The 19,899-nt window shown below is 41.2% G+C and overlaps 1 protein-coding gene across 2 annotated transcripts in view; it reads right to left on the bottom strand.

Moving 5' to 3' along the window:
• pcsk5b (proprotein convertase subtilisin/kexin type 5b) overlaps positions 1–19,899 on the bottom strand; it is an 80,019-nt gene that overhangs the window by 37,789 nt on the left and 22,331 nt on the right. For both annotated transcript variants that reach the window (XM_084945184.1, XM_084945183.1), the window contains exons 6-11: positions 17,253–17,341; positions 15,472–15,644; positions 12,219–12,431; positions 10,558–10,658; positions 4,202–4,305; positions 1,937–2,054 (exon numbers count right to left, since the gene is read on the bottom strand). In XM_084945184.1, coding sequence (XP_084801310.1) covers positions 1,937–2,054; positions 4,202–4,305; positions 10,558–10,658; positions 12,219–12,431; positions 15,472–15,644; positions 17,253–17,341 — 798 coding nt within the window. The remainder of the gene's footprint in view (positions 1–1,936; positions 2,055–4,201; positions 4,306–10,557; positions 10,659–12,218; positions 12,432–15,471; positions 15,645–17,252; positions 17,342–19,899) is intronic.

The raw sequence follows: 19,899 nt of genomic DNA, 5'->3' as shown, positions 1-19,899 counted from the left end.
CCCGAGCTGGTACGTTAAATTAATCTGTCTCACATCGGTTAGAGCGGTGAAGAAAGGAACGACGGCGATTTATAATTAAAAGCAGCACATGAGCAGCACACGTTTTCCTGAATGCGGAGAGGAAAATAATCTACGATAATCTTTCCATTTGTCCCTCATCTCTATCTGAGCGTTTCCATAATGGAAGTCTGAGCAGCTAATTGACGCAACTATTTTTACATAAAGTACAAAATAGAAACAACTGTTGATGGTGAAGCAGATTAGATGGAGCGAATAACAGTGAACACACTGAATGTCCGTTTTGATGACCGTTTGGAAAGCGGTCAGCGGTAACGTCTGGGGAGTCTGGAGCCGACAGAACAGCTCTGCTCTATGACACCGCACAGATAGCTGAACCGTACGTGCTGGGACCAACCAGATGCACGGCTGATTACCACCAGTCTGATTGCACTCGGATCATGCAGTTTTCCTGCTGCATACTCCAAGTGGTGCTGAGATCAGCTGCAGACAGACATTACCAAACGTGGTCAGAGGGGCCAGCCAGAGGGTGTGTGGGAGCACAGCAGTGAGGTGATGACTGCACTTATCTTGCAAGTTGCACTAGAAGCACAGAATACACGCCCAGAGAGATGTGGCAGCGAACTAACTGCACATGTGTGCCTGCTGTCGTCTTTTCTTTATTTTTAAACAAACTCTTTGGTTTATGAAGGAGGTTGTTTCGCTCCTTTTGGGACGAATCCAGATTTGAAAATGTGTCACAGATAAAACTTTTATGATTGTTTTGCCTTCACTTCAGAAGCAAAAAAAGAATACAACTCCTTTTGTTTCTGTTGATTGCTTACTTTCTTCTTATTGTGGCTTAATGGAAGTGTTACTTCTGTTCAAAAACAATGCTTTAATCCCATTCACAGCACATATATTTCTCATTACCCACCAGTAAGGATTGCTTAACACAACAGCCTCTGACAGGAGTTAGACTTTACATAAGCCTCGTATGGGCTGGCTTGTGCACTGGTGCAGAACAGACAGAATGACAGTGATAATGGTGCAGTCGCTGGCCACTGAGCCTTCGACTGAAAGCAAACCAGTTCGGGGCCCAAGTTCAGCCAGCCTGCCTAACACAGAACAGAGCTCAGGCTTCCAGCTGCATCAAGAATAACAAGTTGTGAAGCCCTGGCTCTCTCTATGCAAGTGTGTGCACATATGCGTGTGTGTGTGTGTGTGTATACACATAGTAAAGGTCTTATGTGAGAACCACCCTGCCAGAACTAATGCTTGGCCCCTATCAAGGTACAGCTTGCACAACTGCACTCTGAAACACATGCCAGTGCAAAACACCAGAGAGAGAAAGAAATAAGAAAGAAAAAAGAAAGACAGTACAACTGAGAGGGGGGAACAGATTGAAACAAAGAGTGGGGGCGGCAGGGGCTCTCACAACAGCTTACAAAATCTGACTTAGCCAGAATGGAAGCATATTTAATGAGACTTGTTGGTATATGAGGACACTAGATGGGATCAGATTCCTTTGTGTCACAGAAACTGTACATATACATATACTCTTTTAACATAAAATTAAAATCACCCTAGCAGTAGACATCCATGATTATTTAATGCAGGAACACCAAGCTTTTAATTTAATTGGCGAAATTTTAAAGCTCTTTTAAAACAGTTGCTACAAAGCTGGAGTGATCCAGCTTTGTAGCAACAGTTGGGGGAGGCTGTTTCCCGTATCCCATGCTTCCTTGGGGATCATTTTGGAATACCAACTACGAACATCGCTCATCAGCTTACAGCAGAGTTTAATGATGCTTTTGTGACTGAATGGAGTAAAATTTCTGCAGCCAGGTTCCCAAAGTCTGATCTCAAATCTGCTTCAAGTGTTTTGTCCACATACTTATGACTTATAAGAGATTATGCAACCTGCCTTATGTTTTACCTGATTTGTCGGTCTGCACTCTCCACACAAACATGTTGAGTGGGAACTTGCTTCCATCGCTCCGCCTCCTTCACCATCGCCTCGGCATCCATCAGGCCGAAACCATACAGGTGGCTGACTGCAGGAAACAGCAGAAAGTCACAGGTAGTCAGGCTGATTTATTCGATTGTTTTTGGCTACAAACAGTTTGTCAAAAGAGGGTTACATCTTAAAGCTCCTTCTGTTTTTAAGCAGCCACAGTACAACATCGGCGTCAACATCCTTTTACAGAATCTGGCCTCACCGGGTAGCACCAGGTTGGACAAAAGAGGGGTTTATTTGAGTCACTGTTGCCTTTCTATCAGGTCAAAGCAGTCTGACCAGTCCTCTCTGACATCAACAAGGTATTTTTACCCAGACAACTACTACTCCCTGGATATTTTCTCTTTTTTGAAGCACTACGCCACATTCAAAGTCACCTAGCTCCTGTTTTTTGTTTTTAAACCATCGGTCAATCTCATAACCAGTCTTCAAATGACCATAATAAAAGGCAAGCGGTTTCAGAAAGAAGAGAAGATGACTTTTGAGGTTATGTCTGATGTGTCACAGTAGCACAAAGCTTTCACTAAGTATGGGTGTCTGAAGACAAACAACAAAAAGAAAAAAGAAAAGAAAAAAAACGCTCCATCTAAATTTTACGTGCTTCATATAACCATAGCTCCTCAACAATTTTGGTCTAGAGGGAAAATTCAGATGCTTCCTGACAGATGAGAATTAGTCCAGACGCCCTCTATAACACTTGGGTGATAAAGGGTTAAATCACCTTGTTCCTCATTGTGATGCTCATTGTGAACTTCAGCAGGTCATCTTAACCACACCTACACCTGACTCTTAGTCAGAAAAGAGTTAGAAAAAAAAAAATAAGACTGCTTATATGTACAGCTAATCAAATATGAATTCCTTTCATACTTCCTCACCCCTCCTCCTCTCCTCTGTCACTTGGAAAATCTCCAGGCACACTGGGCCTGCAGCCTGGCTGACCCTTAGTTCTCCCTCTCTTGGTTTCTCTCCACACACACACACACACACACACACACACACACACACACACACACACACACACACACACACACACACACACAGGTACGCACTCAAAGTTACAAAATAGCACCCACCACATGGACCCTGACAGATGGCAGCTGGCAGCGCCGTACTTAAGCAAGCAAGAACAAGACATTTTTGGAAACTTCTCATCAGCCGCCTTCAGAATAATCTAATGAAAATATACATTTTCACAATGCAATAATTGGTTAGTTAAGATAAGATCTGCTGAAAAAGAAATTCCTTAATAATAATAATAATAATAATGGATTGCATTTATAGAGCGCTTTTCAGGGCCCTCAAAGCGCTTTACAATTCCACTATTCATTTACTCTCACATTCACACACTGGTGGAGGCAGCTACAGTTGTAGCCACAGCTGCCCTGGGGCAGACTGACAGAAGCGAGGCTGCCATATCGCGCCATCGGCCCCTCTGGCCATCACCAGTAGGTGAAGTGTCTTGCCCAAGGACACAACGACCGAGACTGTCCGAGCCGGGGCTCGAACCGGCAACCTTCCGATTACAAGACGAACTGCCAACTCTTGAGCCACGATCGCCTTACATCATCCTCCTGTGTTCAAACTGATCTGATTTTTCTAACACAGAGCTGTTACATTTCCTTTTTACCTTTACAGTCAGCTCCACCTGCTAGAGAAACAGCTCAAAGGAAGCTTTATGTGAAAGCTCTACTGGCTCTGTTCTGTGTAACGTTTATTTGTTTGTTTGATATTCTGGCGGTATGAAACGAAGAAGCGCAGATTCCTAGCAGTAAATCAAAAGCCTCAAACAAATATCAAACACTTCTAGGGGGAGGGAAAAGTCAGCTTTAAAAAGACAAATTCCAATTAAGTTAAATCAACTTTATTTCAAAGACGTTTTTTAATGATTATCACCCATCCAGACTTCAAACACCGCTCAGTGAACTTCTTGAAAATTAATTAAAATCAGTCACATAGGACTTGTAACCGATTATTTTTATTGTGTAGAGGCACTGATAAGATATTGAAATTCAATGTGGTTCATGGTTGAGAAAACACTGTGGTAGATGGTCTGAATTCATAAGCAGATATATTTTGATGCTCTCTTTTTGAGCAAGAAGTAAACAGGTTTGGATGCAACAGAGATTCAAGAATTTTACTGCTTTCATTTACTGAAGGTTTACGTCTGAGTGAGTGAGTGTTTACCATTGTAACCAGCAGCATTCGTTTTCCAGTCAGGAGCGCTGAGGTGTCCGGCTCTAGAGGTTTTCACAATGATATGCTGAACGTCTCTCCATGATAGCAGAGGACTAGCAGAGGAAAACACAAATAAAAAGAAATCCATTGATTTATTAACGAAAAAAAGAAGAAGAAACTTTGCTTAGCTGTCCTACACTACAGCTAAATATTTGAACTGCCTTCACAAAAGCAGGAAGTTATCCAGGAATGATAACGTTGATTAGACATTAAAAAAGGCAGAATGGAGATAAAGACAGACAGATCTTTGTTGTGAGAGTTAACAATCAGACATCATCGTGGCGGGGAGGGGAGGAAGAGGCGGCCGTTGGCTAGATGAAAGGAACGTTGGGAAAAACAAATCCAGTACAAAAGGTGAAGCGGGTTTAAAAAAAAAAAAAAACAAAGCAGAAAGACGAAATGTAGGTAAAGAAAAATGAATATACAGTAGGTGGAAAATTACTGAGAGAGAAAATTACAGAGGGCGTAGATGGAGGCCATAGATGCTTGTTCCGTCTCTAGTTTCTTAGATCTCACGTGAGATCCATTACAGGATGGCAGCCATGTGTCTCAACTCCTTTGATGTCCAAATGTTACATTAAAGGAAAAAAAAAAAAAACAGGAAGAAGTGGGTCACCAAGTTTCCTGGGATTCCCTTCCATCTCATATGCTGGCCAGATGCTCTGTTCTCTCCCCTCATGTCACTCCCTCACCATCTGAGACCTCCAGAATTTGCAATTCTCCAAAGCTTTTGACCTAAAACTATGATTTTAGGCTTTCAACCTCACATTTTAGTGTTAGAGCCTAACAAAACAGACAGATATCTGCCCCAATTTCGGGCAGATATAGACAGGAACGAGGCTTGTTGAGTTGCTAACATAAGAGGAGCTACCTGCGGTCCGTGAAACATGCTGTACAGAGTTTTGTTTCACCGCCAACTGGCTATGCCTGTGATATATGCCTCCAACGAGGAAAGCAACACCGATGGTAACCTCTGTTTGTCGCTAATGGCTTACTTATTAGAATGAATGCAAGATAGATTAACTCTTCCTAATGGTTTACCTCGTATACTTATTCATCCTGATAGTGCACCAATCAGGTCTGGCAAACAAAACATTGTGTAACAAACCAGCATAGGTATGTCACCATAGACACTATTTTACGGCCAAAATCTACCAGGAGACATGGAAAATTCAAACAAGAAGACTCAAGCACGGCTTACTTTCATAACGACCTTCATTTGAAGTTTTATCTATAGCTGTGCGATAATGCCACATGGCGAAGATGAGGAAAAAAAATCCTCCAATGATGATTTAGTACCTAAAAAAGGAGCTACTTCAACAGCCTCCAACAAAGCACGGTACTTAGCAAAATGCGCAAGAAAAAAAATTCTTGCTAAATGTGGAAACATTAAATCAGGCAGAAAAATAAATAAATAAATATAGATAAAAAATAAAATAAAAAGTACAACCAAGCCACAGAGGAGGTGCTAGCGGCTGGTGCTGTGCGACTCAAATGTAAACAAATGACCCCACTGTAGCACTTGCTAGCTGTGCTCCACATGACAGAAAGAGCAAACAGTGACAAACTGACGCTTGCTTGGTAAAGCAGGACTGTAAGCAGTTCGTTAAATAGCTCCAACATCCCAGGCAGAAAATGTTTGTGGGTTTTATTGTGTGACAATTTTGTTAGAAGTTTGAGCTACTTTAGTTATTGCTAATCATAAGCGTCATGCAGCTGTTTTATACTTAAAATTTCCAGGTAAAAACACTACACTAGACTGCTGCTGGCAGCTTGTTTCAATAGATTCACACTTTAAATGTTGAAGTGTGTCAATGGTAACAGAAGCTCATTGACAAAGAAAGACAGGACATGTCTTTTAATTACTCACATTTATAAAGTTACTGCCTACAAGCTAAAAGCATTGATAAAACATTCACTACATTTTTAAATATTCATTCAGAAATATTGTTACTGCTAATTTTCTTAAAATGTGATATAATTTGGGGGCCATATTGTCTACCCCCCTAGCCCTATTGGAACCCCAAAAAACACAACAACCAGCTGATCCAAGCAGGGCAGAGCATAACTAAGAAAATAAAAAAAACTTTAAAAATAAAATACATGTGATGAATGTTTATGTTTCATGTGTCTCATCAGGAACAAAAAGATTTTTTAACATCCAATTTTTTTAAGTCTTAAAAATTCCATACTCGTCAGGCTCCAACTTGGACCCAAGCAAACCCTAGAATACTTACTTAAAAATAAATAAATAAAAAAAATCTTTTAAGAGTTTAGAAAAAAAAAATCTGTCCAGCATTTCTTTCTTTCAAAACGCTGATTAAAGATGGACACAGTTTCTGGGTCTGATCAGTAAAACCAATGCAGAAACAAAATCTTTCTAGAAGGAAGTCTGAAGGTACGGCTTAGAAACGCCTTCAGAGACTTAGATGAGAAATTATTTGAAGCATCCTGTTTATGTTCAATTTCAACAATCGCCAAAAATGTATCTTTGTTTCTCCTCTGATACGTCGACTTCTACCTCCATCTTTGCTGCTGAGGAATCCTCCCATAGATTTTAATTTCAGATTCTTTGACTTTGAACGCCCCTCTAATAATGTCTCTAGTAGTAGCGCCTTAAACCTGCATTATTTATGATTGCCAGCAGAGGTTGAACCCCCTGATTGGTTAGTATCTTAGAAAACCTCCCCTCTGCTCAATAAATAATCTCCTGATGGGTTAATGGGTCTTTATCATCATTTTTGTGTCTTATTTAATTCCAGTGTGATGTTTAGTTCGGGAATTATGGCCCAAATTGGAGTGAAGTAGGTGATAAATTATGTTATGGTTTAGGGCAAGGCTCCCTTGTGATTGGCAAGTCTCTACTACATGAGCAGGAAGTGTCAATGAGCATCTCAGTCAGATCCACCCTTTAGAAAGCACGTTAGGCACAAAGCATTAAGATGGTGTTCAAATTCCTCAGCTCGAGGTCTTAAGACAGGACTTCACTAACCTACAGCTGACACCACGGGAAATATAATCAAATTCACTTAGTTATAAGAGTTTATAGTTTAAGCACTTTTTGCAGGACATGAGGACGATTAGACAAAAAAAAAGGAGATTTTACAACACATTTTCTCTTTTTTTCCCCTTTTTAAATTTCTAATAAAATCCAGAGAAAAGAAATCCCCACAATGCCAAGAATGCAACAAGACATTTACAAGCTGTTACACATGCCCAAAACTCACTAATGCTCTCGATGAGACCACACTTGTAATTGTAGAACAGACCTAATGTCTTAAAATAAAGTCAAGTAAGAAATAAATAAGGGATGGCAGCACAAATAAGTCCAATGAAAAGTCAGAATAATTAATGGTCAGATCAATATTAATAGGCTTAGCTGCCAGTGTGTAATTATGGGTCCATAAATGTTTTATGGTCATTAATTAAAAGTGACTTTGGCATCGTTATCTAGGCCATGACTGCCTTCCCATAAACAAGCCAATACTAATTAATGGAACAGCTCACATGCTGGGGGAAACCAGCAGCAAATCAGACATCTAATATAGGTTTCTTGGTGCTTCTCTCAAGCGTAATTATGGCTGAAAACACACAGGGCCAATCTGAAGGGAGACAGCTAAGAGCACAGTGACAGAAGAACGAGAGGTGGGTGAAGCAAAACACTAACACTCCATCTATTTTCTACTCTTACTTCAGTCCAGTGATACAGTTTTTCATGCCACTCTCTTTAATTTTAAATCTGAAAATGTAGGGGGAAAAACTGAAATCCATCTGTCCCTGTTTTGGTTTCTTAAAATCTCCCTGTAGATGAGGTTCATATGTCAGGCAGCTCATTCTCATTTCTTGTTCTTTCGTCAGTGAAGCCTTTCGTCTCCACGTTCACTCTCTCTAACGTTTCTTCATTTTAAGGACACAAAGACCGGGTAAACGAATGAACATTTGAAGGGCTTTAAAAAGCTTGCCGTGCTAAATCTAGCACTCACTGAAACATCTTAAACTTGGAAAAATCCAGAGAGAACATCACATGGGGCAGTTTTCTGAAGTTTCCCATTCCAATCTTTGCTCATACCAACAAAGATTGCCTCAAAACGGAGATTGTAGTGAAGTCTAGCATAATGGCATCTTGATGTGTTTATCACAGAGTTTGCTCGCCCTCATTCACCAGATAAGAGCAGATATGATCAGTACGAGACAGACTTTTTCTAAACCGTTTACCCTTTTCGTCTTTCATCCTATCCTCTTTGAATAAATAGGCATGGAGGGGAAAAAAAAAAGATTTTGGAGGAGTAAGAACACAGAGCATTGTGACTATAGTAAAGGCAGAGAAAGTACCACAGAGACGACGTGAATGCCAGCAAAAGAAGAAAGCAGGCAGACAAGAAACAGTGTGTGATAATCTTGTTGAGGAAACAGGCTTATGTGTCCAGCACTGCCTGGAAACGGAGAATATTTTCTACAGGGAGGATTTGGATTGGATTATCCAGGTTAAACGAAGTGACCTCAGCTAACTGAGTCGCTCAACATGTGATGATGGGCCTAATTCAGAGTCTCTGCACCTGCACTGTTTCCAATTCATGAATGTATCACAGACTGAGCCCCTCAACAGGTTTAAAGTGAGAACAGGCCAGCACAGAGCACCCAGGGCTTTGAGAAGACATGAACGCTTAACTGAAACCAACTGGGGGAAAAAAAAAACAAAAAAACAGCTTGTTCTTAATATCTGTCTCCTATTTTTCTCATCTCGCTTCTTCACATTGGCACGTTAGTCAAATCTAAAAAGAAAATAAAAAGTCCCCGGGAAAAAGACGCCCAAAATGTCCTATCTGCTTGTTACAAATAGCTTAAAAATCCAGTGTTGACCTTATTCTGCCAAATTAATTTAGCTGGCACAGTTTGGGTCCACTTGACCTGTTATGGCTCGGCCACACTAGTAGAATAAGATTGGATGTAAGTGTGTGGTTGCAATCACTCTCACACAGGTCGACAAAGGTTTGCTAATAACTATTGTCTAATTTATTTTAAAAAAGAGTGCTAACATGCTAACATGTTGAGTGTGTTGTCTGCTTCTAATTGTGGACTCAATTCAACTGGTTGCCAACTGCTTGTATTCTGTATATACTTGGATATAAAAAGCTGAAGGTTGCTGAGCACCTGTGTCATTCTGCAGCAGCTGCGTCACTATTTGCGGAGGAATTTCTAAATTTTTGCTTCACATCTGTGGGCTTTGAACTGGGCTCTGAATGTAAGTAGTTTATGTGAATGCCTGTGTATGCAGACACAAAGAGATGTTTACCTTATCATGGTTAAATCTCTATATTATTGCAAAAAGGAAAAAAATGCAGATAACGTGACACAAACTGACAGCAGACTGATTGTCTTATTGCCGTTTGGTCACCTTCACTATCACACACCAGCGTAGTCACAGACCTGGTCCCCATCTTCAAAGCAACCGTTTCAAAAGCAGCGAGATCCAAGTTTGCTGCACACTGTTGCAAAAATTTTGGTTGTGCTGCCATCTCACTGTTAATGTAGCATTAGGGAGAGGTCATTACAAGGTCATTACAAATACAAAGTTGTTTACAGTGATAATGCCTCCATCAACAGGGCACGAGGGGGTGACCGAACACACCAGCTCTCCAGATTTAAACCTGAAGGGGAGATTTTAAACCAATGTGTTTGGCAGCACTCTTCTAATGAGGGAATGTGCTCATCCATCCAGCAGAATCAATGCCAAGGTCTACTGGATTTTCTTTTAATTTGTCACATATCTGTGGATGTTCAACGCAAATTTCTGACAGTCAAACAGGCTTTACAGCAGCTAACAAGCATCCTGTATTCATGCATTTTTTTCACCACAACGCACACTCACAAATATGCTGAGCTTAAAGTGCAGAAGCAGCAAATGTGAATGCATCACTGAACGGATGAAAGTTTATTGCACATTCAAAAACAGGCGTGCGTTTTTTTCTGGCCCACCGTCCAACAGTAAGTTTACACTTCACTAGATGTGCCGCTTAAACTGAAAACAAGCAGATGATCTGTTATCCAGTATGACCTCATCTTGTAAAACTCTTTACAGCTTCACAAATGTGGGCTGATAAAAAGAAAGACAGCATTTCCGTGTAATTAAATGCATCTGTCCTGCTGACTCTGACAAAAAAACAGAAAGAAAAAAAAAAAAAAGAAGAGAGCAACTTCACGTGGTCCCTCTTACACACCAAAACAGGCCAGAGGACAAGAAGGCATTAGAAGGTGAGCACAGGGCAAAGGGATGAAGTGAAAGGATGAGGTTAAGTGGATCTTACTTTGCCTCCAGGGCCAAAGCAATTATCGCAGCAGCCATGGGAGCCGAGGCTGACGTCCCTGTGTGACTGTCTGTACACCGATGCCTCAGGTCTGTTGTGATCTGTGGAAAGAGAAGTGAAGAGAGTCAGAGGCAACAAAGAGACAGGCGCAGGATGATGAATCAACGTCAAAGATGATAAAAGAGGATGAGGAATCAGAAAGCCGTAAGCAAACAATGAAGGAAACCATGAGAAGGGCATTACAGAGGTGGAGGAAAGGAATCAACAATGACAGTACCGGGAAGACCAGAGGGAGAAAAAGACGGGAAGAGATTGAAGTCATGAGGATCAGCAGGATTTAGACACACCTGAAACTCTTTAAACTACCATTCCAGCTTTGATACGCTGCCTTTCTATAGATAACGCACACACACACACACACACACACACACACACACACACACACACACACACACACACACACACACAAAATCACCAGATTCACAGGGAATAAGTTTAGTGTTAAAGAAGAAAGGAAAAACACTGTGTAAGAAGTATAAAGTAGCATAAAAACGTGTTATTAAAAAGCTGCATGTTCCCTTTGATTGTATGGACTTTAAGCAGCGAACTACTCAGACAGCTTGATAGTCAGTTAGCCAAGGAAAGCCTGGCTAACTTCCAGTCTTAGCCCTCATCAAAGGACCTTTTCTGGACTGAAAAGTTTGGGGGATTATCTGAAGAGACACACACACATATACACGAGAACAGAATGTGGTTCAATAGTATTAGAGTCGACAGTAGCCCAAGTAGATATGCTGACACTCATATCAAATATATGAAGTTCTACTGTGAACAAAGAGTACACAGCCAGTGATAAATCATACACAGCATGCGTGTTCAGGGGTGTGTGTGTGTGTGTAGTAGCATCAGTATGAGGAATGCAACACGACGCTGCCAGACAAGCCAACTCGAAGAGGCCAACAGGCACTGCTCATCCCAGCAGGTCAGCGGGACTGATGTGGTTGATCTGAGTTAAACAAAGCTACAAAACTGGACCTACAAGCACACACGAGGCCAGGTTCATGTCGGTTTTTATCATGCTGCACCATACCTCCATCCATCCATCATTTAACTCTGTTAAAGGGGCAGCACTAAAGGCAGAGAAGCCTAAACCTCTCTTTCCCCATCCACCTCCTTCAGCTCTTTTGGGAGAAACAGACGTGTTCCCAAACTAGCTGAGAGAAATAATATCTGCAGCATGTCCTGGGCCCACCCTGGAGTATCCTACCAGCAGGTCATGCCTGGAAATACTTCACCTGGGAGGTGCACAGGAGCCATGCTGTATGCTTATTTGAAATTATACTATACTGGGTTTTCCTCCATCTATCCAGCCATCCATCACCACCCATCCATGGCAGCAGACTGAGCAAAAGAGAAGGGGAAGACCAAAGCATTCCCAGGCCAGTCAAGATACATAATCCCTCCAGCGTGTCCTGGGTCTACCCCAGTGCCTCCTCCTGGTAGGACATACCCAGAACACATCACCCAGGAGGCATCCTAGGCAGATGCTTAAATCACCTAAACTGGATCATTTGGATGTGGACAAATAAATGTGTGGTGTTTGGTGCTGAAATTATCAGTCATCACCCATTGGTGCTTATTTTCCTTCACTCAGCACTTACAATCTTTCGGTCGTAGTTCTCCCCGCTGCTGTAAGTGGTGGTCAGTGTAGACGAGCACTCCTCCAGGTACCAGGGCTTGCGTCCGCTCTCAGCCGTGCTGGAGATGGAGATGGTGTAGATGGAATTGGTGTAGCCGTCACAGGAGCAGTGGTCTCTGCTGCGCCCGCCGTTTCCCGAAGCCCATACAAAGATGGAGCCGCGGCCCTTTCTCCCCTGACAGGAGAAGAAACGAGAAGGTTTTTATTAAAAGACTTCACATTGTCTTAGTACTTGGAGGCAGTTGCTGCCCGCTAGACCTTTGGCTTTATTTTAAAATGATCTTTTAATGTCTTTTAAAAATGAAAGCAATAGATTCTGGGCTTTATGTGCAGAAATTATTGCTTGAAGAAAAAAGAAAAAAGAAATCTTTACCAGCAACAGCAAAAGAGCAGAAAAAGATCAGAGAGAAGCCAGACAGTTAAAGTCCTCAACGATCTTGTGGGTGTCTGGCAACAGAACTGATGTTATCTGATCCAAGTTTAGTAATCATAATGTTTTAACTGGCCAAATACTGTGGATGTGTGTGCCTGCCTCCCCCTAAAAAAAAGAAAAAAAGATGTTGGCAATGCTTGGAGCCATGCTGTGTAAGTGAGGGTTTTTAGGATCTTGGACTGAGCGAGGTTCACTTCTGTCTTGTCACGTCACTGCAGCAGAGCATGCAGCATCGTTTACTGACTGACAGACGTTACTGGAAACTATTACGTTCGTTTTAAATTGCAATAATTGAGCTACAGGCAATTACATTAAAAAGATGCACGCTTTCCTGAACTGTACATTGCATTGTATGACGTCTGATGTCTGACTACACTTCATTAGTGAAAACTATAAACTTAAATTTGTCAAATGCTTTGTATGATTAAAAGGAATTGCATATCAACAGTAACTCAGGCTCTTCAATTCCCTTAATTCCACATTTTCTACCCTTCAACTCCAATTTTGTTGCTTCTTGTTACTTTTGTACGTCTTTCCCCTCTACTCAACATTTCCATTTTGTTACATCCTAGAGAAAGATACTGTGTTTTGCTTAGTATTCTGTGGCTTTTCTTTGAAATTGCCATGTAAACATCAAAGCAGTCACATTATAATGTGAAAAGAAGGCACTGAATAAATACAGACGATAGATCACTGGCATTGCTTGGCAGAAAGGAAGTCTTCACGACTTCAAGACGGGAAGTTTTTTATGTGCATGTTTTCCAGATTTTAGGCCCTGGTTACATGGGCGTAGAGAGACCGCCTCAACCATCTGAAAACAACCGGTTATAAGTAAACTGCATTCTTCGACTGACTGGTCAGTGGGTGCTGGAGGTTGCTGCCAGTGGCTGTGAAATCAGCTCCCGAAGCCCGAGCCATGCAGGCAAGTCAGAGACCTGTCAGTTCCTCCCTCCCTGCCAACCACTGATCGCTAAAGCAAAGTATGCATCCACTGCAGCACCGTATACCTCTTTGTGACGAATTTTATTCAGCAACTGCTAGCAGCCATTCATCAGCCAGTAAGGAAATACTTTTTTTCCCCCTATGTGACCAGAGTTTGCCACAGGACATAAACATAACACAAACCGAAAATACAAATCTTGGTGTTCAGAACATTTAAAAAAAAAAAAAAAAAAAAAAAAAAACCCCAGTCGTATTCAGAAAATCTTCCTAATGGAGAGCCCATGTTAAGGGTGAGCCTCACACTCACATTAATACAATTTTGCCTCAGTTTTTTCTTTTACCATTTCAGTTAGAAAGTATACTTCCACATTTGTTCAAACTAATTTTGATCTACACCGCGAACCCAGCGGAGACACGCTGAGGATGTCACAGTCAAAGTTCACCCAGGAGTCAGCAGAAGAGATCTCTGACAAACACACAGGTGCTAAAATTCACAACGTTTGTCAAGACACACTCGCACAATAAGCGCACTCACACACACAGACACACACAGACATAGAGCCGGGAATAAAAGGTAGAATGGAGTTCTTCAAAAGGGGGCTTCTGTCAGGCAGCGATAAGCGAGTGAAGCCCCTCTGTGAAGGGAGGGTATCAGACAGGAGCAAATGCTGACAGATGAGAGGGACGGAGAGCGCTTTGAAGAGCAGTTATGAAAAGAAAGAAGGGGACAAAGAATAAGAGAGGATGATGAAGGAGAGGAGAGAGGTGATACACGGGATAAACAGCATTCATAAGCAGCTGAGAAAAATAAAAAAGCAATACCTCCACAAATAACCTTGATTAAAAGTTCTATTCATTAAAAAAAAGTAACTGATCGACAAATTAAAACAGCACTTCAGAAAACTGTTGAAAAAGGCAGGCACAGGCAGTCTAATTAACACCTAAAACAACAATTCCCATTCAAACAATCGCATTTAAACTGGGACAAGCCAGGGTATCTCCCCATAGCTGTCAGTGTTATTTCTAACACCTTGCTCTCTGTGATAAACTGCCACTTCAAGATATGCACAAGTACTTGTTACACTCACAAACATGCCATTTCCACTCAGGCTCAAACGGTTGGTGGGCATGCAAGGAGACACGTGCCCTACCCATACCAGTGGGACAGATATCCCCCTCACTTCACCTCATGTTAAAGGCCAGCCTGTCATCAACAGGCTGGCCTGTTCTTCTAACACTCACAGCCTGTTCCATCACTCTTTTCCTTCTCTCCCTTCCTTCCTGTTTTGCGACAGGAGCCTTTCGTTCTCATCTTCTAGAGTCAAGTCTGAAAAAGGTCCATAATACCGCTGACCAGCCCCACCGATTCCCCTCCCTCCCTGGATCACCCCTCAAAAGGTCAACATCTGCTTGCCCAGAATGGAAACAGCCACCTAAAGTAAACTTTTAATGTTAATGAGCACATTTGTGAGACATAACCAGTAAATGACTTCACCCCACTTAACCTCTGATATTGCTTTTTCACTCCGCTCAGCCGACATCACAACACCAGCTTGCAGTTATGCAAAACAGGCTATGAATATGTAAATGAATATATGCTAATAGAGCAGAGCTGCTCTCTAATGTCCGGAGGAGCTTCACAGGTAGAGATAGCCTGGGAGCAGCTTGGACTACAATTATATTAGCGTGAAATGCACATCTGCTTTGAGTGTGTCTTTGTGTGTGTGTTTACATCTTTTCTTGCCACATGAATACTAATGCCAAAGTCCTGTTTAAACAATGAATCACATGTTTACTTGTTTCTACATGTATACGAGAGTCCATGTGTACGTGTACCCACCGTGCGGATGCCATTATCAAAGGCCTGCCTGGCCAGAGTTGCTGGCCCATCCACGGTCTTTCCGTCATCATCGGGTCCCCAGCTGGCACTATAGATGTCGATGTGCTGTGGGTTCAAGCTAAGAGATCTGGCCTCCACCATGTCCGTTACATCTCCATCCAGCATTCGCACACCTGATGCATAAACACAGAAATAAAGCATGCATTTGATCAAGTTAGATCAATATCTCAAGAATCAGAAGAATCAGAAGAAGAAGAAGAATCAGAAGAATCAGAATCAGAATAATCAGAATCAGAAGAATCAGAATCAGAAGAATCAGAATCAGAAGAAGAAGAAGACTAATAACAGAAAAATAGCTGAACCTTCATTCAACACACCGATTACCGTAGTTTTCGGGTCATAAGCCGCTACTTTTTTCCCACACTGTTAACACTGTGGCTTATACTGACGTGCGGCTAATGCATATTTTTTTCCATGCGGCCAAAAACATTTTGCCTGGTAACAGTAGACCAATGAAATTGATAAGTAGTATATATACGGTATATATTTTTACGGGTTGTTAAGAGACGTTGTAATGTTGTGTGTGCACTGTTCCGTAAAAAAAACATAAGCAACGTAATTTGCGTGTTACTGATACGTACGTATACTTAAAGGTAGCCGTGTTACAGGCGCTGTTCGAGGAAAAAAAGCATTTGCAGTATGTATTTTGTATGTTACCATGTTTATGTTACCTTACGGATTAAATTAAACGTTAAAAATCCTCACGTATAATATTTCTGTGTAAATATCTCATATTACAAGTGAAACGCATACGGCTTAAAATCCGGTGCGACCTGTACAAGTACAAAATTGATTTTCTTTCTAAAATTAGAGCATGCGGCTTTTAATCAGGTGCACTCTATAGTCCGGGATTTACGGTAATTACAGTTCAGGCTCTCAATCTGATGTGAACTCGAGTTATATCCTCTTTCAGCAACATCCTCCATGAAATAATTATTGGGGCTGCTTCTTTATACAACTTTGAATTCTTTATTTCCTCAGTGATTTTTAAGGCATCCAAGAGATTAAATGCAAAGCAGCCCAAAACATTGATGCTCCCTCCACCATGCTTCACTATGCGTTTGGTGTGCACAGTCAAAACCTGAATAGGTCAAAGTTTTCTGGAACATCCAGTGTTTAAAAACAAGACATGATTCAGTGTTTTTGTTTTTATTTTTAAGAGCAGCTGACTCCAAATGGCTTATATGGTATTAGCATAGAGGTGTTAAATAAGGCATGTTGAGCACAACGATTCATGTGTCACTAGTTGGTCATACTGTGTTCATCTATAATTGTAACTTGAAGGAAGATGGTTTTTTTAATGCAACATTAAAAATATTTGAAAATGTCATTAATAACATTTTTAAAGAATTAGGAGAAACACACATATGTACAGCACATTTGTGCTACGATGTCCTTTGATGTCTAATGACATTTCAGTTGTCGGGTTTATAATGAATATAAACAGAAGCAGGTAACCTGTCGGTGAGGTTATGATGTGCATGAGATATAAAAAAACTCTAACATTTAGGGTGAGCCAGTAACTCTGCATAGGTTAATGACATTCACAAAAGCAGAAGAGACAAAGTTCAGCAGTGGCAGTTCTCTTCAGCATCCTTTGAAATGCATTAGAGGTTCTTAACTCTTAATCACACTAATAAATCCTTATGACGTAGGTCTCTGCTGAAAGAGATGTCATGTCAAACATTGTTGATAAAGTGCAAATATAACACATCGCTCACCTCCTATTCTGGCATTGTAGGCAATTCCCACAATGCAGTGGGAGTTGTTTGCAGCTGCAGCAACTTCACCCGCACACCGTGTGCCGTGTCTGGGGAAAGAGTGGGAATGAAGAAGCTTATTACAAAAATCTAAACAAACACACACACACACACACACACACACACACACACACACACACACACACACACACACACACACACACACACACACACACACACACACACACACACACACCATGTAACTGAGCTGGAGAATGTCCCAGATGACTAAATATATACACAAGCAGGATCACACACGCAAACCACCACATAAACATGCTGCATCTGAAGGGGAATTGACAGACGTGTAACCGCGCTTTTTCATGGACAAATATGTACATTTCTGCTGAAGTCATCATAAACTATACGCTTGAAGTGTACAAATGTAAGAAACGCTACAAATATTTCTGCAATTCTTGTTTTTTCTTTTCTTTTGTTTTTTCTGACAGAAGATGAAAGAGTAGGTACTTCATCATTTGTAATACTATCAGGACAAATGTTTGCCAATGCTCCCCAAATGCATGCACGCACACACACAGGTCCTTTTGTGATATTTTCTGAGCACAGCATGCAAGTAATGTGCTCCCTACGAGCACACAGGAAATAAATGAAAAAAAAAAAAATCTAGTATGTTAGACTGCTCACACTTCCTTTTACAGTTAAAAATACACACATGTACACACAAAAACACACAGAGACACACACCAGGGTAACATTCCACCAGCAACTGCAGTGGTGACAATCGGCCCAGGCCAGGGACCAGCGTAAACAAACATGGCATGTTTGCGTCCACCGCCTGCTCAAAAACACCACTTTCTGGATCGACACAAACACACGCACACACGCATTCACCTCCCGCAGAGAACATCTGCATCATCCCGCCTCCCCCTTGTCCCGGAAACAGCTCTGACCGTTGCCACGGAAACCCAGCATCTAGCTATCATGAACACCCCCCGACCCCAGGGGAGTCAGAGCAAAGTTTGCTCCACAGTTACATGATAGACTCAAATTATCTGTAATCACTGTCCTCACTTAACTAAGGTGCTGTGTTTCTGCTACTATTAATCTAAATAAATTTAAAAAAGAAATACTTGCTTCAACATCAAAGATTTCCAAACTTTTGGGGTCACAGTTTTCTCCCCACTGGGGGGCCACTTTCCCAATTTACAACCTCATAAACCTAACACTGGTAGGGCGAATGCCTATTTTCACATTAGAAGCGACTGGAGCCATTTCAATTTCAAATGTTTTCAGACTAAACACTTCAGATGTATGCGCTGTGATGTGTTACAATGATGTCAGAGTTTCTGCTCGTACAAAGACAACATGGGTGAGAGTAAAGAACACATTATGCTGGCTTTGTTGCTGTAAATGGTTCCAATTTGCAGATTTGCACTTGAAAACAGAGCGCAATCCTTTACAGCAAATTATTTTGGGGACCCCTTTGCCAATAGTCATGGTAATGCTCAAATTTTAAGCATTATGTTTTACATGATAGGCTGTTTATCAAACCATTAGCACTTGACAAAGCAACTTTAACATGACCTTTGTGTCATGCACTGGATCTTTTGATTTATGCTCAATTTAATCCAGCCTAGATATTAAATGCATATGCCATTTGTAAAGGTCTGGTAACCTTCAGATACTGGATGGCCTCAGAGGCCTACAGAAAAGTTAACACAAATGCAGCTGTGAGGGTTAAAGTATAACACATCAAATAGCTGCACATCAGTGATAGGCCCCTTTATCAAAGTTAATGAGCCAAGCTGCTGGCTCCTTCTTTCAAAATGCTTCAACAGTCCCAGCCCACTCAGTTCACTTCACTCCAGTAATCCATAAAATCGTCTGTGTGGCCGTCTCTCCAGTCTTTGTTTGCCTGTATTTTCCATTTTTTGCACATCTGTGTCACAGCCACTCGGGGTCTCTTAGTTCACCCAGAACTATGCATTTGTGCAATGAATGACACTAAATGGGGCTGTTTCAAAAGAAGACAGAGTTTTAACTTTTTAACTTGTTGGTTCTTTATGAATTAGGCTCGATATAATCTCTAATTTTTTGTTTTTTATTTTTCTTGGGATTGTTTAACCCCAATCCATCTGAATATTATTACAAAATCTTACATTTTCAAGTCACTTTATCAAACAGAGTCGTACTGTTGTATAAATAGTGGTAACATCAAACCCAGCAAATGGGGATCCTAAAAACCTATGATCCTAATTGTAGGTTAATGAATAGGTTAAACAGAAAGAAAAATATTGTACTATAAAATTTTACCTCCTTAACCTAATGTCAATACACTCATAGATTGTAATCAACGTAGAACTGTTTTCTTACCCCTCCCAATTCCAATGTGTAATCCTACCTATGGTGGGACCACAGTAGGACACCATCTGTAGTGAGTGTAAGCTGTCAATCTGCTTTTTACCCCAGCCATCAATATGTGCTCATGTTCAAAAAGCCTGCAAAATTAATTTGTGAAATTAGTCTGAAACAACTCGATAAGTCTGTGAATCTCTCTTCCGTCTGATGACAGCAATGCTAAGGTGAGTTGTTGTCGATTTCCAAACTTTTTTGTCGGTACATGCAGCTGTTTTTGCTGCCGTTAGCC

Source organism: Perissodus microlepis, chromosome 12, assembly GCF_051167445.1.
Source record: "Perissodus microlepis isolate ML-2025 ecotype Zambia chromosome 12, ASM5116744v1, whole genome shotgun sequence".
Taxonomy (NCBI): Eukaryota; Metazoa; Chordata; class Actinopteri; order Cichliformes; family Cichlidae; genus Perissodus; species Perissodus microlepis.
This window is presented reverse-complemented; position numbering and strand designations above follow the sequence as displayed.